Genomic DNA, 25,156 nt, shown 5'->3' with positions numbered 1-25,156 from the left:
CTTTGACAATTCCCAGTCTGTCTCCTCAAGATCCATTTGCCATGTACACTATACCGGCTCCTCCGGTCCTTGCTTCCCAGAGATCCTTCCCCCTAGAAGAATTAAAAGCATTACAACGCCAGCAGCGTAATCTGAACCCCAGGCAACAGCAGCAAAAACAAAAACACCCTATCCTAAACCCCACCTTGGATAAACCTTCTCCTCCACAGTTTCAACCATATCCTATGGCTGTTACGTATCCTGCACCTCCTCCACCTATTACTACCTATCCATCACCTTCGCCTTCACCTTCTCCTCCTCGAACCAAGCCTAAATATCCTCCTATAGGTGCCATAACCCCTTCTGGTGATGATGTCCTTACAGATCTTCTCACCACCTTAGCTCTTCAAGACCCAATCCCTGTCCCATCTTTCATGAATACAGGTCCCGAACCACCACCTGTTCCTTATCCTGTACCTCCTGAGGTTGAAGAGATGGATGGTGATCAGGATGACCCCATGGTCCATAATCCTGAACCTGCTGCACCACAAACCCCTCCATATGCTCCATTCTCCAACCAAGACCCTAAACAGTTTTTTACCCTGGATGATGTCCCTGTCTCTAAGTGGGCATCTAAATTTGCTGATTTCCATGCCTGGATTAATGCTGAACTCCTTCAAGAAGGTGCTACATCAGTCAGTGTTCTGACTAAGTTTGTTGCCAGACTTCAAGGAAAACTCAGAGAGTGGTATTTAGCCCTTGGTGGTTATAGACAATTACAACTTGTACAACTCCCTGAAGGCCAGTTCATCACAGTCTTATATCAAGAATTCCTTGGTCCTGTCTCGAATGATATTACAAAAGCTCGTGAAGAGTTTTTGCAGCTCAAGTGTTGCTCTCTCGCTCGTCCAGATCTTGACAAACACTATATTCGTATGACAGACAGGTTCCATAAGATTGGCGGCCTTGATGATGAAAACCTCAAGCAGATCTTCTTGAACTCACTTCCAGATCCTCTTGGTGCTGATACACTACAGTTCTTACGCAATTAGAACATTGCTCTAGCCTCCTGCAGCATAGGCTCTTTATACAGCTTTGCTCTCACAGCTCTTGACAAGCTGTGTAATGTCAAGAAAATCTGGAAAGACTTACAATCTAAGTCTGATAAAGTGTCTTCTGCCTGTGACACTTCCTGGATGAAGATTAAGTGCAAAGGTTCTGATCACTCTTGTGATTGTCCTACAAAGAAGCCCTTCCATCATAAACAGTTCTTTCATTCCTCCAGAAAGCACAAGAACCGGTTTCCTTTTAAGCCCTCTCGGTTTAAACGGTTCAAACCTCAGTGGAAGTTCCTTCGGAAAAAACAATTTCGAGGGAAATCCAGGAATACTTCTTGCTTCATTTGTGGAAAAGATGGACATTTTGCCAAAAATTGTCCTAACAAAAGCAAGAAAGACAAGGTGCTTCATATGCTTGCCTCTCTCCATCATGATGATCTACAAGATGCTGACCTCGAATCTCTGTATTCCCTAGATGCAGAGCCTACTGACCTTTCCCTCTTTGCTATTGATTACCCAGATGCGGTTGATCCCCAACACCTCTCAGACTCAGACCCAGAGTCTTCCTTCTCCGAGTCCGAGGAGTCTGATCCCCTCTACCAGGTTATTCCTTTCCTTCCCCCTAGACAAATCCCAACACCTCTTCCATGTCAGTCCATTACTTTACCACATGCAGCAGTAACCTTAATCCCAGAACCATACGCTAAACCAATCCATCTGATAGCCTTTCTTGACACAGGTGCTGCAACAACCATTTTGTCCCCTAAGGTTCTTCCAAACCATTTCTGGAAACCTCAAGTCCCTCCTCTCCCATTTTTAGCAGCTAATGGTGAAACCTTCTATATCACCTTAGTTACTAGAAATCCCATTAAAATCCAACTTCTTCCAACCCTTTCCTTCACCCATGTTATGTTAGGATCCCAGTGTCCAGGAAAAGACCTTATTATAGGTTTTGATGTCCTGAGTCATCTTCCCCTTAAATGGACTTCCCAAGGTCCTGTATATAAACAACAACTTCTCCCCTGGTCCCCTTTTTCTAACATATTTCTTGCAGGAACAGGTCCTACTTTGTTTGATGATTTTAAAGGCAAACTTCTGCAAACCTCCTGTGCAGAATCTCACACTGAGTTCCTGACAAAGTGTACTCATCCCCTCTGGCAGAATTCTAAGTTCTTCATCTCCTTACCTTTTAAGAAGAATGAAGATGTCAATCCAACAAAAGCCAGTCATCCTGGCATGCCCCCTGAACATTTGACGCTTGCAGTACAAGAATTAACCCAACTACAAGCTCAAGGATTACTTGAATCTACTGTGTCTCCCTGGGCATGTCAGGCGTTCTATGTGAATAAAAGAACAGAACAGATACGTGGAAAAATGAGACTGGTTATTAATTATCGGCCTCTGAATTTCTTCCTGGCTGATGATAAATTTCCATTACCTACTCGTCCAGCTCTGTTACTTCAGCTAGCTTCTGCAACTGTCTTTTCCAAGTTCGATCTCAAAGCAGGATTTTGGCAACTTGGTATTATCCCTGAAGATAGACCAAAGACAGCTTTTTGTGTCCCTGGTCATCATTTACAATGGACAGTTATGCCATTTGGTTTGAAGACGGCTCCATCAATATTTCAGCGTGCCATGATGCAGATCTTTGCTCCTATTCAAGATCATGCACTGATTTATATTGATGACATTCTTCTGTTTTCATCTACACAGGATGAACATCTAAGCCTCCTTCAACAATTCCATCAGCTTGTTCAAGACTATGGAATCATGCTCTCCCCAAAGAAAATGCAAATTGGTGTTTCAACCATTGATTTTCTTGGCGTTACTATTACCAAAGGAACATATGAACTTCAACCGCATATTGCTACCTCTCTACAGCAATTTCCTGATGGTCCTCTGACAAAACATCAGGTCCAACAATTCCTTGGTATAGTCAATTACATGAATGAGTTTCTTCCTCAACAAATCAGACACACGTCTGTTCTTCATCAACTCTTGCGGAAAAATGCTCCTCCCTGGTCAGTTGAACATACAGCAGCTATTCATGCTTTGAAGCAGTTATCTACAAGACTCCCTTGTTTACAGATTCCTTCTGATGGGCGTCGGATTCTTCAAACTGATGCCAGTGATACACACTGGGGTGCAGTTCTCCTTGAAGAAAACCCTGATTCTACAAGAACAGTTTGTGGTTACAAGAGTGCCTCATTCCAAACCTCTGAAGCTCATTATCACTCCACGTTTAAGGAAATTCTTGCAGTCAGACGTGGCATTGAGAAGTTCCAGTTTCACCTCATTGGACACAGGTTCCTTATTGAACTGGACATGTCAAGCTTCCCTCGAATGCTTGAGTTCCGACAAAAACAGCTTCCCAATGATCAACTTCTCCGATGGGCTCAATGGTTCTCAAAATGGTCCTTTGATATCAAACACATCAAAGGAAAAGAAAATGTTTTGGCAGATTTTCTATCCCGACCTACCTCTACCTTTTCTGTCATTCCACTCCTATACCCTTTAACCCCAGGTGCCTCATCTTCCTCTTCCTCAGCCTCACCACAGCCTTTACCCAGTCATAGCCTTTGCTGTGATATCCCTCCTCATCTTCCTCCTGAAATCCTTCAAACCTTAACCTACAAAGCCATCCTTACCTACAGTAAGCTCACAGCCATCCAACTTTTTAGAATAGCCCTCCGACAAGAAGGCCTCTTTCTTGCTGGTTCTTCTTGCCACCCAGACTTCCCCTACCTCACAGTCTTCACTTTCAACTCCTCGTATGATCTACAGGAATTACCCCTCATATATAAATGCATTTTCTGGCATTTATGTACAGCCTACTCCATAGCCATCAGCTTTCCCCTTCAAGCTATCCAAATGATGTGCTTTCAATGGTGTAGTCCAGTCCAACCCCATCGCCCTAATCTCCCAATCTTCCAGTTTCTCCAACTCTTTGCCCCCATGGAAACTTGGTTAGATCTTTTTACATCCCTTCTTCCCCAAGACCAAGAAGATTCCCCTGATATACCCATGCACCATAGCATTATCCTCTTCCATCGTCCTCCTGCTCTCCTTCAAATTACTGACCCTCCCCATATCTTACAACCCTGCCATTACGTTGAATACACAACGGACTATCATGTGTATGGAACAAAGCCCTATACTCTCTTCATCAATCGCCAACAACATCGATCAGAGTGGCGACAGTTTCTTCATACCATGTGCCAAGTCAATGATACTCAGCCCCATCATGTTAACTAAGGCGCCAGCACACCCACATAAACGCGTCTAGCAGGGGAAGGTAAAGCCCAGCTAATATAGTCTCGGTGATGAGCCCCGCTGAGCGATGTGGGATTACGCATCCGAACAGTGCCGCTGCCACATCGTCTCAGGTACTATTCTCTCCACCACCGCCCGGCTCTGATACCAACTAAGGCGCCAGCACACCCACATAAACGCGTCTAGCAGGGGAAGGTAAAGCCCAGCTAATATAGTCTCGGTGATGAGCCCCGCTGAGCGATGTGGGATTACGCATCCGAACAGTGCCGTTGCCACATCGTCTCAGGTACTATTCTCTCCATTACATGATGGCTAAGTCAGTAATGGAGAAGAAGAAGAAGAAAAAAAATGAGGTAGACTTTAGAGTGTTTTGGCTACCATTATCTGTGATTTGGCTGTCTTCCCCCTTTTATACTGGTCGGTGCTCATGGCCTTTAGGAAACTAGTTGCTATCCCTTTTGATGTGGACCGGGATGCCATTGGTGGGTTGGTCTCCATCTCTGATGAGGTGGATGATCTCATAACGGTTAACCTTACCATGGTTACTTTTAGATCCCATAACTATCTACCCGATCATGGTTGGGTTAGGGGACCATGGCTATGGCCACAACTAGCCTATGATGAGAGAGAACCAGATGCTAATGATAAGGACGACCAATCGTGTTCGGCAGAGTTAACCTGACATGACCTGGTGAGGAGCTGGTTGGTGGTTGATGTACGTGTCTCCTCATTGGCTGGTACTGTTTAGGTATATATCAGATGCCTCCCACTCCCTTAAGCTCCGTCGGAGGGCAAGGGAGTAGACTAAAGAGATGTCCTTGGCTTTGCTTTCTACGTGTGTTGCTTGTCTGGCGATATAAGTGGATGCCCCCCTAGTGTGATTGTCCCACCTCGATGGTCTTCTGTTGGTGTTTTTTCTGAGACCCTCTTGAGTTCTTGGCGATAAATTTTCAAATTCAAAAGCTCTCCCTAGGTTAATGCTAGCTCATATCATCGCTGGTCAGTCATGCCTCCATACGTGGGTTTTAGCGTTCTGGCGGCAAAAGGGTTTACTAGTTGTACCTGGAGAAGATTCTGATTCCACGGTCTTGGAGGTACACGTGTCGGCTCCTTGGGACACTGGTACTCATTTTGAGGATCGATGGGTCACTCCATCTCTGCCGTTGTTGCTTGCTCGTCTTCGACGGTTTAAATAGCCTATGATTGTGCTTCTTCACAAGTATTAAGTGTCAAGGGAGTCGTTTTGTTTTTTCCTTCTATTTCTGGTTTCTTTCTTCTCCGTCGAGTCTCTTCCCTGGAGTGTCATCCTGCAAGTCCATTGTCGCCCTTTCTTTGAGCCTTTCTGCTGTTTCTTTGCCCTGCGCGTGGTTTCCGCCTTTCTAGCACCAATCCTTGTCTTTTGTGTCTTGGAATCTTCTTCTCACTCGAACCGATAAGTTCCTTCCCCTATTGCAAAATGCCTTCTTCTTTGACTCCCCCTAATTTGTCCTATTCCGGTGGAGATTCTAATCCCAACGTTGGGACTTCAATTCCGGCACCTTTGCCAATAGTAAGGCCCCCCATATATATCCCCTGCCAAGAAGTGAGCCGTTTCAGCAAGGAGCAAGATCCAACTTAGACTCAAAGCCAAAACGGTCTCACGTTAGGGTTGAGCGTGGACCAGGTGGCCTCTATAACCACCGACAAGGAGTTAGCGGCCAATATTAGGAAAAATTACTGTCCCCCAACTCCGTGGAATGAGAATTCTCAATGATGGTGAGAGGGCAAACGGAACCAGGATGGAGGAGGCATGCTTCCATGAGTATTCACTCATGGTCAACCTCCGGTTTCCACTACATGACTCTTTATGTTGGGTGCTTTTGTACTACGGTGTTCCTGCTTAGCTCCTTCCCAATTCTTGGATGATTATATTAGGTTTCTGGGTTAGGTGTCATAGGTTAGAGAGGAAACCAACCTTAAAGTTGTTCATAAATGTCATCCTAGTCGGCCATCCTAGCTTTCCGGGGAAGTTCTACTTCAAGCGCCGGGATAGGAAGCTCCTGATTTTGCACCACATACCATTGTCCATTCATGCATGGAAGAACAAGTATTTCTTTATGAGAGATGCTAGGACCTTCAATTCTGAACCATCTTGTTGGTGCTCAACACAAAGGAGGCCAATGTTGCTCATGCCTTGGGTGTTGAGGACACGATGACCGTGAAGTTGATCGAGAAGCCCATTAGAATAGTCTATACTTTTGAGGTTGGGGATGACCAGGTCCTGGATGAGTTTGGGCTTAGTTAGCCCCAATGAGCTATGTTACATAAGCTCTGGTCTGCTCTTTTTTTTTGCATTGTGTTGTTTACTGACCCTTTTCCTGCGGTGTCTCTGGAGGTGCCTCTTGACCAAAGCTACCTCTTGAAAGTGATATCGACCGTGGTCCCTCCAAGGGGAAGAAAGAAAAATAGCATGCTACCTTTGGGGCCCAAAAGGATGACCAGAAGAAGGCATCTGATTCCCGGCAGAAGGATTCGGATAACTCTTCCGAAAATCAGCTCTTGTGCGAAGCACAAGTTCGAAGGAGATGTGGACTTGAGGAAGAAGCCTGTCGTGGCCAGGGAAGGAGATCTTAACCCCAAGATGATGCCTTAAAATGGAACAACGCTAGCTCTGGTCTCAAACGTCCCCTCCAGCAACAAGGGTCCCAGCATCCTGCAGACCTGAAGGCGGCGAAGAAGGGCTAGAAGGATGTTGTCCCATCTTCAGGAGATCTTTATACCACTACTACGGGGCTTCATGCGAGCAAACAGTCTTTGATGACGCCTCATTAGCTAGGGTAATGGTGGAGGGGGCTATGCCAAAGGACCGGTCACACCTCTCAGGAGTGAAGTTTGACACCCTATTGGGGATGGGTTATACCCAATAGCCGAGGTGTGTTTTGGTCGGTTATACTGTTAGCTTGGTTATCCCTTTGCACCTCGCCTTATTGTTCCGACTTTTTTTTTTTTTCTTTCTTCAACAGATATGGGCCATTCTTGGTGAAATGCTCATACACCTGGAGCATTACCGGGTTTTGAGCAAAAGTCTCAAAATGAAGTTCGAGAAGTCTGAGGAGGAGAGGAAGAAGTTGGTAGTAGAGAAGGAGAAGTCTGATGCGGAGGTCAAGTCCAAGGCTGATGCTTATGACGCCTTTTAGGCGACCTAAATATCCCCAGTTTAGGCCTATAAAAGTGACCATTACACTCCAAAACACATGGACTAGAGACCCAACACATATACAACCCAACCCGAGACATATTCCTAATAAAACAAGCATAGTTTGGTGAAGAATCTGCATCAAAGGTTATGGAAACATATAACATAAAGTACCAACCTAGGGTCGAAGCTACATTACCATTTTGAGTGTGGTCTTTTACAATCTAAAGGTCCAAATATGTTTAGAGATGGTTAAGTAAGTTTCCTTGAAGTTCAAGCGGCCAAAATATGCCCATTTGACCTCTGAAATGGCCACAACCAAAGTGTACCAAATTTCGGTCGAATTTTGACTGAAATTCAAAATATTTGAAACCCAGCTTGAACTTGAAATTGAAATCTCAAACTATGGGCACTGCAATAGATAATTTGTTCAAAGATGTATAGCAAAGTAAAAACATGGTTAGCATTTTGGACGAGTATCTCATGCATGTCTTGATATCCACAAACTGGATTTTGTGAAATGAGATATCTCCCTATTCCCTTCATCTTTATCTGGGTGCCTTAGATTGCTGATTATATGGATTTGGACCTACTTAGATATTTGTTTAAAAGGCATGAAGAGACCCTTAATATGCAAACCCATCTACAATGTACAGCTGCCAAACTGGGTTTTATATGAGACTATGGGGTCCACACACTCAAAAGTTAAACTTCGTCAGTTTGATCTCCAAATTTTATAGCTGCACATTAGCATGGGACTGCCCAAGCTTAGCCTCGACCAGCCGGAGTTTGGGGGTTCAAAATGAATTCAAGACTTGACTAAGTTGGTAATTTGTGTCATTTAACATATTAACAGGCAATATGCCATATTGTATATGGGATATATGGTAAAACCTACATTACATTATACCCTGTTATATATTATTGGCATGTCTACAATATGGAAGCCTTACACACGGGTGGGCGGAAGCTTTGTGTAGCCGGGGTTTAGCTCGGACCTGAATCATAAACCCAGGCAGCTTCGAGTGTTCCTCATTACCAAAAAAAAAAAAAATGTGCATGTGTACAATATGCTATGTACAAAATATAAGCAGGAAATTAAATTGGGAGGGGGTGAAGTTAATGCTGGACCTCAGCCCACTGCAATGTAGTGAATGATTGGGCTAGATACCTTGTTTGTTGGATCCATGTAGCCGACCCCATTAAGTTTGGATAATGCTTAGTTTGTTGTTTTGTCCGTCTTTCTCCTGTTCTAGGAATCTTTGTTTTTATGGATTTACCTTGATTTGGTTGGGAACTTGAAGACCTAATTATATGTTCCACTACACATGCTGAATATTTTGATATGTTAGAATTGACTAATAATTTTTTTACATAATGTTGCAGGTTTCATCATGATGTGCCCTCAGTTATTTATAAACTATAAGTTGAAGTCGGTTGCTCATCTTCCTTGGAGACAGATGACATACAAGTTCCTTAATACCATCATTGATGATCTCTTTGCATTTGTCATTAAAATGCCCATGCTCCATCGGCTCTCTGTTTTCCGAGATGGTGAGCTAGGGATAGAAATCTAGCTGATACTATTTTTATTATCTAGATGCCTCAATTTTGTGTTTTCTGAGGACGGGAAGGCAGTTAAAGTCCTCTATTACTGGAGCAACACTTACCAAAATTACTGTCAAATATTAAAAACCAAGACTTATGGCCCTCCCATTATATGGGACTATCCCTTGTATGTGTGGTAGCTGATGGCAAGGCCGTGCTTAATGTTTCAGTGAAGTGACACTATTGTTTTGCTCCATTTCTAGTTCTTATTTTTCTTTGTTTATCTAGCCAACATCTTGCAGGAGCTTGATGACTCTCAAATGCATCAATTTGTCAACATAACTTTTTTTTTTTTTGGGGGTGGGGGGTGGGGGGGTGGGGGGGTGGGTGTGGGTGACATGGATGTCCTCGAGCTCTCATCATCTGAAGCATTTATGTTTTAGCACATTCAGAGGCCATATTTGACATAAATCAGATGATGTTTTCTCTGGGTAGTTGATGAGCTGTCCACTTCTTGAAAGATGAAGTGTTGCCTGAACTTCATGGACGGTGAATAGTAGGTGTAAACTTAGTTAAGAGGAAACATAAATTATCTTGTTATGTCTGCCTAGAGTATGGCTGTCTTGTTATCAACCTAGGCTATACAGTACTTACTCTGAACTGATTAATGTGGATTTACTACATTTCTGATAGCTACTGGATGTCATTTTTGCAGGCTTAAGTGATTATTGACTTTTTTTTTTTTTTTTTTTACCTGTGCCACCCAGATGTTATCTTCCTGATATATTTGTATCAGAGGTGGGCTTATCCAGTTGACAAGAAGCGTGTGAATGAGTTTGGTTTTGGCGGTGAAGATGAAGACCAGATCACTGATGGTACTGGCACGGCAGCTGTGAAGGCTGATGAAAAGAAGACCAACTGAGCAGGTGTCATAAATTTATGAACAAGTTGTACACTGTAAAATTGAAGTAGGATAGTGTTTTCCTTTAGATGAATTTGCGTTGGTTTCCTGCATAATTCCTTTTCTTCATAAGGTTTTTCAATGGTTTTTCCTTGGCCATTCTGCCTCGAAAAGGCAAAAATTTTAATGGCCGAGCAAGATGAGAGCTATTTCGTACCTCTCTTTAATGTTTGCATACTTAATATATCTGGAGTCATAGAATGATAATATGTATTTTGATTGCAATAAACTTGCTCTCACGGTTTCGGTTTGTCTGATGTTGAGATCAATTGTATTCCATCTCAATTGAACTGGTTATCTGCCCAAACAAAATATATTGCTTCTTGTGCTAGACACACTGGGTAATCCATTTCAGCAATTATGTACAATGCATAATTTTTCATACTCGCAGGTTTCATGAACAAAACCCGAGTCTGGGAAGAGATTGCTCCTGAACAATGCAATCTCTATGTTGGCTGGTTATAGGTCTAACATAATCCTCTGGGAATTAGAAAGGTAAAGTCAACAAAATGAGTGGGCCTTAGTCTGGTTAGCAGTGTAGTTGCAATGTCCAGAATTTGGGTTTTGTAGTTTGTGAGGTTACTCCTGGCATTTTGAGTTGGTCCTTTCTAACAGATTATAACGCCCATGTAAAAGAACATAGATCTTGGATTTCAGGAGCTTGTGTTGCTAAGCTAATATGGTGTTTTTATTATGTGATTGGATTAATTGGCTGGAGTGTAATGTGTGAAGAATCATCCATTGTTGATTGTTACTTGTGCAATTATACTGGAGTACCTTTTATAGGTATTGAGTAAAAAACTGTTGGATTTTGTGCGTTTAAATTTCAAAATATTTCATTTCCCAAGATGGTGTGGGTCTACAATTTTATATAGATTTACATACACATTAGTATGTGTACAGGGAACGTTTGTACACATAAAAGCATGTGTACAAGGATGTTTGTATATGAATATATACATCTGTATGTGAATAGATGCATTAAAGAATGAAAAGTGGTGTCTGATAATGAGTATAGTCTTCGGACTAACGCGTGTAATTACATATTGAAATGCACCTTATGTGATTGGGGGTTATTTTATTTTGGAGGTATAACGCAAATGATCAATTCAATTGCATGATTAGGGCTTTAGGGACGTTTAAAAACCTTAAGGATTATTTTTTTGTTTTGGTAATCCCTTAAAAGGATAGTATCATTCTTCAGGTAATGTGGGGTGGGTATATCATTCTTAACGCAAGGTGGGCTGGCTCAATACTCCCACATTAAGACAAACGAAGGTCATGTAAGGCTTTTAAAACTGCATCATCGCCCCTTTGTGTATGCATAATGTTTTAAGCTTCGAACATTGTGTTTTGTTTTCGCTTCTAAGCTTGTAGGACCTACAGTGCAGTCAATTTTTTGTGAAATTTGTGATGATATAATGCAAAGGGTGCAGCTTCTATAGTAACATAACGACTCATCTTTTGCAACTGGTGCAGCTTCTTGTCACCAAGGAGGTGCAGTGAGAAATTTTAATTTTTTTTTTATTGTCCCATTTTATTCCCAGTTATTTGAGTGAAGGTAAAAGATGATTTTTAAAATATTTACAATGCAACTTATCATTCTGTCATTTTCAGAAATTGTCATTAGAATATATTTTCAATTAATAAAAAATAATTTACTAAAAAGACAAAATATAAGGATTATAATTTTGTTTTCATCAACTTTGATTACATGAAGATTTTTCCATTAAAAAAATGAAAGTAATGTCCAAGACTTGGCCTCCTCCTCACTCTTTGCCCTCAATCTCTACTGAAAAAGGAGGAAACATATACAGGTATCTAGGTCTCCCATTTCATATTGGCATCATTTGGTTGCAATGAGAATTTAAAGGGAAGGAACGTGAAATTTTCATAACTTAAAAAGAAATGTTTATAATCATTATCCCATATGATTATTTAAACTACTTAATTTTTTTAACCATATTTAGTACTGATATATTTTTTATGTAATTTTTATTTTACATGTTATAATAAATGATTTTAGATGCAAAGTAAAGTGAAATTTTATAACCAAATATGGAATGATTTGAAGTTCATGTTAAAATCACATGGGTAATGATTACATATATTTCTTTTTTTAGTATAAAATTTTTCACTTTCCTTCCCTTTAATTCCCCTTACAACCAAACATAGCCATTGCATTTCTGATTTAATGATCTGCCGTGTAGTGGACAAAGTGGTCATTTTGACGAAAAGATCATTAAAAGTCAATAATTATGACAAAATGCAACATTTGATATAGCAAAAACACAATAACCATTGTGCCAAAAAATCACAGAAAAGAAAGTATCAGCTTCAATGGAAATGATCTCTACTACTGCTACTACTACTATTACTACTACATGTTGATATGAAAATACAAAACTACTTGACATTTCAGACCTAAAGCTTGACAATTAGCTACAAAGGGAATGCCTCCCAATGATAGATTTAACCACAGATGCCCTGAGGTGCCTGACCATGTTGATGCTTCTCAACATAGACCATAAAGGGAGCCTTTCCCTTGTACAACATAGACTCCCAACATTTCTACATTCCCCATCGAATCCTAAATCCCAACTGAATCCTTTGAGGCTCCCTCTAGTTGCAATGGAAATATAAGACACAGAAGTGAAATAAAAAACAGCACTTCAAAGTGAATTTTTGTAATCAATTGCCTCACATGATGTACAATTATTAACTTTAAAATATTCCAAATTCAGTAACTAAAATTTACTTATCACAACTAAAAAGTATAATTTTTTTGGGGGGTGAAAAACTAAAAAGTATAATTACTAAATAGAGATTACACTATCATGATTATAAAATTGATTTCACTTCTATTTTCTTGCAACCAGACAAAGTCACAAAGCTCTAAAAGAAGAAAGAAATAACCAGGCATCCAACAAAGAGAATAGAAATTTTGAAATCCCCAAAACACTCACCACCAGAATTTATATTCCTATAAGAAAAGCATATAGAGTTGATGCAGTGTTTCCCACACTACACTGACTGTTTTCATAACCATGCTTCTGGTTTGTAACTGATATCCGCTACTATAAAATCTGTTCAATAGGGAAAGAGAGATAAAGACTGAAGAATAAAGGTCTAAGGTTCGTTCTATGAGCTATTTGAGTACTAGTTTCTGGGATACCATGTACCACATATCACTCCTGAGCGTTGCTGTCATTGCCTTCCTTGGAGTGACCTGGAGTGTATTTGGACATCAGTTCAGTCATTGAAGTTTCAAATTCCTTCTCCAGCTCAATCTCCTCTGCATAATGCCTCATCTTCATCTCAGCTTTTTTGGTCTCATGCAATCTTATAAGCTTCTCTCTCTCCGCTTCAAATTCTTCTACCTCCTTTTCCTGGGCATGAATGAACCTTGCAATCTCTTCACTCCTGGAAAAACAATAATCCGTGGCCTTTTATGAGCATGAATAAAACAAAAGACCACAGTTTCGAACAAGGGCGGATATTTAAGGCAACCCTTGATTATCCAATTCAACCTGAAGAACTAATCACTTTTCCTGTTCTTTTTGATAGACGACTTCTTTATGAGAGGCATACATGCATCTTGCCAAACACATTTAAAATAGAAAGAGAATATTGGTGGATTTTTTGTTTCCAACAAGCCAAACATACAACATTTTGTTTAAACCATCACAAATTTACTGTGGAGTTCTCCAACACTCAAAGACCAATCTGATTTGATGTCCAGACAACTAAACTGTTGCATCTTGTAAAATCAGCTATGGCCATATGATTATATGTTCTGCTTATATGGTAGGACCCATCATTCCAAACAAGCATGCGAAACATAGCAAATAAAATATCTAGAGTACAAACTCAAGACATCGCCAATCACTGAAATAAAATAAAACTACCACAGATTTAGGAAACCTACAAAAGAATAGTAATTGTTTCCCATCACTTGGACCAAATTAAGAAGTGTGTTCTGTATCAAGTCAAAACAAAAGGTGCCTATCATCCATCCTAACCTGAGATTACTATTAAAGGATATAAAGCATCATACCTTAGTTTCTGGACCTCTTTGGATGTGGCGTTTGCACTTGATTGTGTCACTTTGTTACGTTCTTCCTGTAGCTGTTCCTCAAAGTTTTTCTCCCTGTCCACTATAGATTGTTGAATAAACCCAATTTGATCCTTGTAAAACTTCTCTTGGTAGTCCATCTAGTAAAAAATGTAAAAAAAATGTTACTAAAACATTTTATGAGTATATTAGTGAGCCTAGGAAGAAAAATATTGGCAAACATTGTCTGTGCCATCTTAGAGATGACATCTGATACAACCAATTCTAGGTCTGCAGGAACACTATAATTAATAAAAGCAAGGCATAGGTCCACCAAAAATTAGGAAGACATTTTGAGAATTACATATACCTCAACATTCATCCAAAAAACAAATCATTGATAAGGCATATATCATTGAACAATCGTACCATTTCTTATGTGACTGAAAGGTGATAAAACGGATAAGCTTTGTACAAGAACATGAACCAAAATCCACTTTTTTTTGTTGTGGTGTTGGCTTATCACTGAATTTTTTTTTTCCCCCTACATTAGAGTCTGCATATTTCTATTGGGCCAATATATGAACATATAAAGAATAAATAAGCAGATAACTAAAAACAAAAGGTGTATTTTGTAATATTTATGAATTCGTGTAGTATTGATCTGGGATATTTGAGTTATTGATGCTTTTGATACTTGAGTCTTGTTAAGCATTTGGCAGAAGTCTCCTATAAGCTGCCAAGCAAAACTGCCTGGAACAGGAATCAAAGGCTAAAAGCTAGACGACAATGGGAGAGTATATGCATACACTTTTCTCTAGGATGGGAAAAATGGCTTTATAATCGACTGATATGTAAAATCCAAAGGATGTAGTACATATTCACGAGTCCCATAAACTCCCATTAGACTTTCACAAGAAGCTCAATGAGGAAGTTTACTTCTTTTTTTTTTAATACTTAACAGTAAACTTAAAGGTATCATTAAATATTTAAAATGCAAATGAGATAATTGATCTGTCATGATATTGACTCTTTCCCATTGACTAGAGGTCGTGGAAAACAGCACAACATGGAGTCGTCAAATTTGATTCCTAAAATTCCTTTCTAACTTGCCATTACTTCATCCAACACCATAAATAGAATTTGTCCCTCTATCATAGTTTACCTCTTATTATCAATAGATAACAAAAGTTAGCAATTAGTAAATATTCAGGACTGGCATATCACAAAAGTAGGAGTTCTAGGCTTTCTAACAGGCCAACACATCATGTGTGCACAAATAGATGTTAAAATGTTTCCTACTAATGTGTCATCATTTAGTATCAAGAAGTCGATATAACCAACCATTGGAGTTGGATCGACAGCTTGTGCAGCTCAGATTGTTCATATGCCCTACACAACCAATGCAATACCACAATAGGCAACAAAACACAGGGAACATGCAGCAGTCATTCACTAACATAATGTCAGAAAATTTACCTCTTCTTTGTTTTGTTCATGCTGCTCTTTCGTTCTCTGCCTCACTATGCGATTATCTTCCGTTGTCTTCCGCAGCTTCTCATTCAATACCTCAAATGATTCCTCTAAAAACTTTGAACGCCTTTGTTCTTTTGCCACCTTGTTTTTAAAATATAACAATTGTTGATTATCTTCGCTCATTTGCTTCATTGGGCCCACAACCATTTCTTGGTAGGACCTCATTTCAAATTTCAGCATCGACTTGCCTAATTAATTATATCCAATCAGAAAATAAGTAGAAACTATGGGAATTGAAACTCTAATGATTAGAACTGTAAACCAGAATCGTATATAAGTTGGTAAAATTTAGAGTTCAATGATACCATGCAATTGAATGAAAGGAAATGCATTAACCAGATAATTAGAATCACTGTAGGATTTCCCTGCAAACACAGTACCCTATACAAGCATACATGATAGTTCAGCAAGTCAGAAAGTCTTGACACAAGCCACCACCACCTACGAATAAACATTAATATATATTTGGAAGGTAAGAATCATTATTGTTTACTACTAAATTAATATATATGGAGAACAATGGCCCAATAACATGTGGAAAGAAAAGTGCAGTTGCAACCAAACAAGTCATTCTAAAAGTCAGGACCATCACACATATATGAGAATGAACACATAAATTAGGCAAAGGAAGAATCGCACCATAAGAATGTTGGTTGAAGAGATCCAGATCTTGTTTGCATGCCATAAAACCGTACAGTTGACGTTTCCCACCGGCAGAAAAAAGCACCCGACGACGATCCCAATCATCCCTATGAGTTCCTTCCTTGAGAAAATGATCGTCCAGCCGCTCAGCCTCCACGTAACCAACCGCAGAGCTCTCAAATATGAGTAGACTCATTCCCCTATGCCCTTGTGGACCATAGGAATGCCGAGCCTTGACTGCCGCATATGAACTAAAATAATCAAGAAGTTCCTGATTACCCATTCCTATCCACTGCAACAATCAGACAGGACAAAGAAAAGCTGAAATATAAAATGATAGTAAGGAAAGCCAATTACAGGGTATGAGGATGATATAAAGGGCACTACAATGCAAAAGTGCACAGTACAATGATCACGAAGATGGTATAAATTGTATAACGTAGCATACAATTTTGTTTTAAAGCCTATAAAGTACCAAACTACTATAAAGTACCTATAAACAACTAATTCCTTTCAACAAGTATTTGACAAAGTTATCCAGAATGGCACATCCTGTTAAGCTTCTCATGTCCAAAAATATGCCACGTGCAGACCAAGGGGCCCAATTTTTTTTTTTTTTTGTGGATCGGTAGACCCTTGAAAATGTAGACCATGAGAGGGTGCATGGACAAACATGGATGGATGAAAAAATAAAGGTATGCACGGACATACATAGGTGAGTATTTGATCGAATTTGAGTTTAAAATTTGACACGTGCCCAATCCATAAAGTATACAACTAATCCATCTAGAGAAGCTTATTATGATGGACGGTCAAAATGAACTGCTTTTTTGCATAACCACATTTATTATGTAGCTTGCAATGATTTTCCCTTTTCAACTGGTGATCGCATCCTGGTCCATGAACATATGGAACCCAAGTTAAAGCTGTCCAAAAAAAATGAAGGCAAATCCAGATCTATAATTTGTAACATATGTAATCTGGAAAATTGGATTCATCTCAATACAATTTGCTTAGAATCTCAATCTTGAAAGACATGGCATGCAATTGTTTAAGGAGGTAACCAAGAAGCAAAGAAAATATCATGGAATCACTAAAGCAAACGGAAAATTGCAACTGTACCCTATCATTATCATCTTGCTCAAGTTTCGTGTTCATAATGACAACCATAGGTGGCCAGACTATCTCCTTGTCAGTAACTGTCTGTTTCAGGCCTTTCCATTTGCCAAAAGTTTCCCCAGCTGGTATAACTGAAGCTCCCCTCCTGCGTAGCTCCTCCTCCAACAATTCAGCTAATTGGCGATGGAGTTTCACCCTATTCGCTCCTTTTGTCTTTGCATGTGTTATTAATGGCTGCAGGCCTCGGTACCAGTCAATAGCACCTGGGCCATCTTTGCACGCTGGGCAATGCCACTGCCTCGTAGGTTCATTTATCTGGTCATCGGTCAACTTGTCCAAGGCATCAAAAAATACCTTGAACCACTTGCTCTTCTTTAGAGTCTCATGGCTTTTTTGGCTTTCATCAGAATCATAGTCATCACTTAGTATATCATCATCATCATCATCATCCACTGCATCATTGTCGTTGTCATCGTCATCGTCATCATCATCATGGTGTGCACTCGTGTCAAACCCATACTCTTCTCCTCCAGCAGATCCTGTATGAGTTTTAGAGATGTTATCATTTCCCCGGCCATCTTCTAAAGCCCCAGGTTGTCCGCCAGGTCGATTGGCCCAATGCCTTCCATGTTGCAAGGGAGGAGGTATAACAGCTGGTGGTGCCCTGTAAGCATTCTCCCATCCTCTATTAGATGAATTGGCCTTTAGGTTTCCTCTTCCAGCTGGTTTCCTTGGATCAGCAACCTGTATCTGCCATGCACCACCAGGACTCCTACCTGATCCACTATTATTGGCCAGACCCAGCTTAAACACTGTATCTGGTTGGCCCCAGGCTTTAGGACCAGTGCTCTGAGGGCCCCATGGTTTTGCAGCACCAGTTCCTGCCCGGTTCTTGGACTTCCTTGCACAAACCTCCCACTCATCATCTTGTGCACTATCCAGGCTGATGCCTGCCACAACATGACTCAGTTGGTCTACCTTGGGGCTGTTGTTACCAGAGACAGTGCCTCCAGATGGCTGCCCATACTGAGTGCTCACACTTTTACCCTTTGGTGATGAACTAAAAGTACCAGCAACAGGTTGCTTGCCACCTCCCATGTCAGTATTGCAAAGTACCTGCATTGTTTTGTTTCAGTATAAACTAGTCAAAAAATCTAAAGAAAGTCATAAACAACATTTGTTTAGGAAGATACAAGAGATCCCAATTAGTTAAACCACAAAGGCACTCTACCAACAGTAGACCAGCACTCATGCCACAGGTACAGATAAGAGGTAAACATACATCATCAAATGATCTTAATCCTCAACTGTCTCAAATACATATTTTGGAAGGACAAAAAATAATAGCCCAAAAATCCTCCACACACAATACACAAACAAAGACATTTAAGTATATATGATAGTTGATGATAACTGATGATAATGATTATTTTAAGTAGAAGAAAACCAAGGCAGCAATAGTTAATGCTGGATCACATTCCAAACAAATGTTCTTTTTTTTCCTGATGACCCTGTAGTCAAGTGAGATGTGCAACAGAAAAGCACACAGTAAAAAGCATGAAACATTGGCCTGCCACACCCAAAAACTTGAATTTATTATAGCAACTGAAACCACACATCAGTTCATTCCCTAAAGAAATTATTGCCATCAAAGTGAAATAAGTACTGAATGTAATACACTTAACCTTTAAATAAAAAATCCCTTTCAAAGAAAAAGAGCAAAAATAAACTGGTTTCAAATATTTTCAACCACCACTCAAGCAAGTAACAGAATTATGTCCTACAGAAACCAAATTTAAGCAAAGATGTGAAAAAGAATATCCATCCAGGGGCAAACAAGAGAGAGCATCTATATTCCCAGTAACAAACAACATATACTACAGTAAAGAAACAACATTGTCTTTCACCAGATATATAAGACTTCAAAGCAGCAGAACCCACCCACTTCAGTTAATTATTTATTTCTATGCTAAGAAAAAAATCATGTCAATTACAGGACATTCTACGAAATGTTCAGGTAGCAGATTATCTTAAAAAGCCACTTGAGTTATCCCCAAAATTTTAAATGTGATCATATATAATCATAAGCTACATCAAAAGAACCATCAGAAAGATATGCTGAAATGCTGAATCAAGTGAGAGATATGGAGTTCCCTTGCCAAAATATAGGCAGCAGTTCAATTCTACCACAGATGCTCCAAAATGTGCAGAGATAGGATGACTAAATACCAGTAGAGAATAACTTCAAGTTCACATTGTGAACTAAACATATAAATCAAATGCATTGCCAAAACAATTTGCTGACCAGAAAGATGTACCAGCACGCAAAACAAAAAATCCCAAATATGATCGAAACCGGCAATTTACTGCACTAAATAGGCATGAGCATTTGTCCTTGCAATTTAGATCTAAGATTCAAATTCTTGAAAACAGGAAAGAAATTCAGATATACCACTGATTCACTACTCATGAAATTTGCATTTTTAAGTAACAAACTATGATAAAATCAAACTTCAAAATGGCCAAATACAATAGCAACAACAGAGAAGCCAACACAACACTGATGCACAAAGGGCTATGTCCTATCCCCTCCCCTTAACCTTAAGAATTTTAGTTGTCTTTCCTGGGATTGGGTCCTAAAGCTTTATAAGAGTAGGAGTTACAAATAGGTAAAACTCCCTACATGCTATTTTGTTTTAGCAGAAAAAATTTCAGTGTCACAATCAGCAATAGAAAGAGGTTTCACAGAACTGGAGCAGATAATATCAAAGAAACGGTTAGTAACTCAATATTAATCCCAACAAGTACATGATGACATCATTAAATTCCTCAAAGGGGATGCTCCTTGAAAACCCTTATCAAAATGCTTCTTTCTCATTGAAAACATAAGGCTCACCTTTTCCATTTAATTTGTAACAATCATAAGCTTGCTAAAACAACTAAACCTGCTGAGTAACAGGCCAATAATTTTTTAAGCCCCTTCTAATCTTTTGGGATAACAAAAATAAAAAAGCTAACATTAGAAGATTTGATTGTGCTGACCTATCAAGAAAACACACACACGTGCACACAAAAGATTTCTTCATGGCTGTGCACAAAGAACACATATAAACAATGCATGAAACAATTTTAATTAGTGCCACAACAATGCCAAAAAAGTAAAATTATGTCCCAGCTGATGCAGTCGAGGCAGGAAATCGATAATCAAGTGTCATCATAGCCTAAAAAGATGCCCATTTCATAGGAATTATAGACAGCAAAGTTGATGGTGGAAAGCACCATTACTGGATCCATTCATGGCCCCTCATAATGAAAAATCAAACTTCCAAAGCAGAAGGCATGAGAAATATACAGATAGCAAACACCAGAGTCATTCGGGGGCATATTGAGGCATAAACTTAGTGTGAAAAAAAATTATTCCTTGTATAAAATTGTGATAACAAGTTTCCACCCAGCAATTGAACTCTCAAGCAGTCAGTCACGCTCAGCCCCTTCAGAGTACTGTAAGAATTCCCTAACACATGACCTGGGGATATTTTGTCATTCTATCCCATAAGATAAACCTACATTTACAATAACATCACTCTAGTGTATTTCTTTACATCCATAAACAACAAAGGTTCCATCGAAAAACTCCAAATGAAAATTTATGAAGGTTTCAACCCTTATATAATCATTTGAGTATCCAAAACTTCCAATTCCTACCATTATTCAACGGTTTATCCAAATACAGCAACAGAGTTGTTATACTAAACTCCATGAATCAAGCACAATGGTGGAACATGATTAATGTAGCTGACTGAAGTAGTTGGGATAAGGATTTGCAAGTTGAGCAGCAAAATATTCATCTTCAATATTTTCTCTTCATAACTCATGGAAATAAAAAGAAATGTACAGACCATCTTTGCATAAGGTATATTTGTTAGCCTTGAATAGCAAGCATCATCATTGTTCATCTTCAAACATAACCCAGAGGTTGACATTCAATGTGCCATACATGAGGGAATTAAATGAAAATAAAAGAGAACCATATTTTAAAATTCAACCAAATATCTATTCAAAATCGATACTAACCCACATAGCATCTACAAATATTAGACTCTCAAACTCACAACAAACAAATGAGAAACCAACGAAGGGAAGATCAACCGAAAACGTTGATCCATCAAAAGTGAATTAGGAAGTGATGTACGGATTTTATTTTCATGAACATAAACATGGTATGGAATTTATGTGATAAATTCATCAAGAAGAAACAATAATGGAGCTCATAAAGCATAGCATGGATTCTTGTCATGAACAAAGAAAAGCATAAATAAAATTTCAGGTAATGGATTCATCAGGTAGACCTAATATACTATGTCATATACATCCAAATCAGAAGTCATATAAACATCCAACCACCGCAACTCTAAACCATAGTGAAACCATTCAAAACAGATTTCTAGATCAAGGAAAAAAGAAAGATATGCACTGATCATGCGATTAACAATTATAGAATTCTAGGAATGGCCTACTTAAGCCAAACATAACCACCTAATTAGAAGCATAACTTAGGCCCAGGTTTACCGAGCAAGAAAATAGATCAACGTTGGACAGGCATATGGTTCCCATGGAGAGCGAGAGACAGACAGACAGACAGACAGATTTAAATGCTTGTGTTTAGAATCTTTAGATTTTCCTTCGTTAGCCAATGAGTGTCAACAATAGATGGTGGATTTCATATACCTTAAAATCAATAACAAGAACAAGAAAAAGCTACTGCGGATGATCACAATGCTAGGCGTCAATAGAATTCTACAAGAAAATTTAAAAGAATAGAAAAAACAAACGAGTGACTAGGAAAAGTAACTAACAGCTTTGTCTCTGTCGTTGACGTGTGAGAACCTGCTCCTCCAAGTAGGATGTATCACTACCTGCGAGAAAGTAAAAACACCTTGAGCAGAGAAAATGCATAGAAACAGTGAAAATCAGAGAGAGAAAGAGTAGGTTCCACATAAAACAATCCATATGCAGTGAGGAGAACAAAAAACATCAGAAAGGGGGAAAAAAGTCTCATTGACAGAGAAAAATCTCAGAGCGAAAGAGGAGAGAGATCCAAAGAAATGTCTCCCTAAATAAAAAAAACAGTTACTCGAGAAAGCAGAGGAAGGATAAGCAATACACACAAATCAGCCATAGCGACTGCTTGACTGATTCAAAGTTATATTTACATGAAGCTCAAAACAAGAAGCTCACAAATGATCCGGAATCAAGAGAAATACCATGTAACTTCAAGCACAAAAACAAAGAGGTAGAGTCCAAACCTGTGCTCGTTCTTGATTAAAAAAAAAACACAAAAGAATGAAAGATCTCTAAAGCAAGAGAGAAGTAGCTCAAAGAATGAACACAGAATCGTTTAAAGAAAAAAAAAAATCGTACAGACACAGAGAAACAAAGCTACACAGACACAGAGATGAATGCTGCACATAAGAACTGATAGTAAACAAGTACAAAGAAAACATCATACGCAGTTGACCTAGAAAGTCTCAACTACAGTTCAGTCCGATCGTCACCGGAACCGTCTCGTCTGCCGGCGAATGTGAAGGAGACGAATCGACTCGCAGTGAAAGTGCAGTCAGAGAGCGAAGAGCAGTCAGAGAGCGAAGAGAATCATCGCCGTCGCCATGAAATATCAAATGCGAGAATGGAGAAACGGAAATCCAAGAAAATGAAGGGGTTTGCAGAGACTGACCGACGAAATAGCTCTATTGGAGGAAATGAAACAGAAGCAACAGAGAAACGCAGCAGGTTCTGCTTTTATAGTTGCGCCTCACGGGCTCAGTGCTAAAGTGTCTAGTATAAAGACCCCGGACTTGAAATTTGTTCAATTTCGATTGATAATTGTGAAAACGAAGAAACCTACCGAATGAGGGGAGTTACTGGAGAAGACACGCACTAGAGCTGGACTGGAGACCGCTGAGATTTGTGTCTTTTGTGAGAGAGACAGAGAGAGGGAGAGAGGTGTCTGATTAAAAAAGATTATTGAGATTACATGGAATTTACCAAAAAAAATTAAATAAAATTAATTTACGGTATCGGATCGAATATTTATAGAACATGTAAATGAATAGTTAAAAATTCAAATCTGATATATTTTCGTGTTCTTTAAGCGTATTCATATATGGATAATCTGAAAAATAACTACCTAATTTGAATAAATAGCTAACGAATAATAAAACAGGACAAGAGAACGCCATTTGCTAGTGCAGGTATACGCCATCGTGTGGAAGCATCTTCAACAAGGGGTAACAAGGTCTTTCTACACCTATTGTGTATAGACTTAGATGCACAATGCTAGTGGGCAGTATTCTTTATTCCAAGAAAAAAAATTAAGTAGCCAATAATCTTATTAAGAGTTATTTAAAATAATGATAGGTTCCAGAGAATGAAGTAAAAAAGCGAAGACAACTGAGAGATGGATTTAGATCGAATTGTATCTGATGCGGTAAAAATTGATCAGCCGATCTTCTTCGTAGCTCCTGATGCTCCAGTCAATCTACACTGAAGAGAAGGCAGGGAGAGCCGGGCTGACCCGATAGGGAACTCTCCGATGTCTAAGTCAGATATTTTCACAACAGTTTGCTCAAGAGAGCTTAAGTAAAAAAAAAAAAGTGTTCGATCCCTTGTGATAGATGCTTACCTTGGTATTTATAGGCTGCTGATGAAGAGAGAATGAGAGACGTTTGTGGAGAGTCTTTAAGAGGAATGGCTCTCTGATTCTAGGAATATTCTGGATCCCATGGCATGTTCTAGGAATATTCTTCTTTGATCTTGGAGGTACAAATCGTGAGAAGGGTGGATGCTTCCGGTGACGTGTAACGACCTGAGTCTTGCTCCTATAATCACTGGTCACGTTCCTTAAATGTAGGAGTGGATGTGTGCATATTGTTGGGTGCCTTACTTGATTGTGCGTTGAACTGAGGTGGTAGGTCGGTCTGATGAGAGACCAAGGTGGCATGTCAACCTGAGGGGTCGGCTTGATAAAGGACTAATCAAGGAGTTGGTTTTTTCAAGGATGACCAAGGGGTCGACAAGGCCAAGGATGACCAAGGGGTTGGCTTGGCCAAGGATAAGCCATGGAGTTGGCTAGACCAAGGATGATCAAGGGATGACCCAAGGGAGTGGCCTTTTTTACCCTCTTAAGTATCCACCAAGGATGAAGGTATGAGTTACACAAGTCAATGATGCAAGTGGATGGTCGAAATTTCGAATTTGATTTGCATTCGTATTAGTTTACGGAGTACCTATATTAGGGGTACCTATATATGGTAGGGGAATATATTGATCCCATTACATCTTATTCATAATCAGTTTGTTTACATCTCTAGATATGTTCAGTTTCGAAATTGATATGGATATGTATCATCGATTCATAAGATGGTTCAAGAAATTGATATCGGATCTTATGGATCAAATGCCATATTAGAATCGTAGGCGGCAATACCAATTTTGGGATATAGGGTCAAGTATCGAGATAGATCCACCCGAATAGCCCCAATCTAGTTCGAACCAAAGCACTTAGCCACTGATACCTAGATTTTTGTTTAGAACAACCCCTCTTCGTTCCAACTTAGATATCTCCCTAACCCTACTACAAATTGTTGGATTTTATTTTAGGGAGAATATTTTTTGTCTTGGCCTAGACACAGAGGTAGATGAAACGATAGCCCAACCCCAATTAAAGGTGGAAATGCCCACCCTATTGATGCTTTCAGGTGCACTTCCATTGATCCTCGTTGGGCAACCCCTACATTCGCGGACATAAAACA

General features: G+C 39.5%; 2 protein-coding genes across 3 annotated transcripts in view; one reads left to right on the top strand and one right to left on the bottom strand.

Annotated features, from left to right (window-relative positions):
* Positions 1-10,244, top strand: part of LOC122073575 (cleft lip and palate transmembrane protein 1 homolog) — a 36,939-nt gene extending 26,695 nt beyond the window's left edge. The window contains exons 11-12 of the mRNA XM_042638168.1: positions 8,872-9,039; positions 9,801-10,244. Coding sequence (XP_042494102.1) covers positions 8,872-9,039; positions 9,801-9,955 — 323 coding nt within the window. The 3' untranslated portion in view covers positions 9,956-10,244. The remainder of the gene's footprint in view (positions 1-8,871; positions 9,040-9,800) is intronic.
* A 2,692-nt stretch (positions 10,245-12,936) lies between these two features.
* On the bottom strand, positions 12,937-23,155 carry LOC122073630 (protein SUPPRESSOR OF GENE SILENCING 3-like). Of its 2 annotated transcripts, none has more exons than XM_042638239.1 (7): positions 22,855-23,155; positions 22,202-22,261; positions 17,349-18,461; positions 16,224-16,518; positions 15,528-15,772; positions 14,052-14,209; positions 12,937-13,417 (listed from the first exon to the last, which is right to left on the bottom strand). In XM_042638239.1, the coding sequence occupies exons 3-7, from the start codon at positions 18,441-18,443 to the stop codon at positions 13,183-13,185; spliced, it is 2,028 nt and encodes a 675-aa protein (XP_042494173.1). In that variant the 5' UTR covers positions 18,444-18,461; positions 22,202-22,261; positions 22,855-23,155; the 3' UTR covers positions 12,937-13,182. The 2 variants fall into 2 exon arrangements, with proteins under 2 accessions (XP_042494173.1, XP_042494172.1); XM_042638238.1 differs by having other exon boundaries at positions 22,864-23,155.
* Positions 23,156-25,156: the final 2,001 nt, after the last annotated feature.

Source organism: Macadamia integrifolia, chromosome 3 (assembly GCF_013358625.1).
Source record: "Macadamia integrifolia cultivar HAES 741 chromosome 3, SCU_Mint_v3, whole genome shotgun sequence".
Classification (NCBI taxonomy): domain Eukaryota; kingdom Viridiplantae; phylum Streptophyta; class Magnoliopsida; order Proteales; family Proteaceae; genus Macadamia; species Macadamia integrifolia.
Note: the sequence above shows the minus strand (reverse complement) of the source record. Positions and strands in the feature narration are given on the sequence as shown.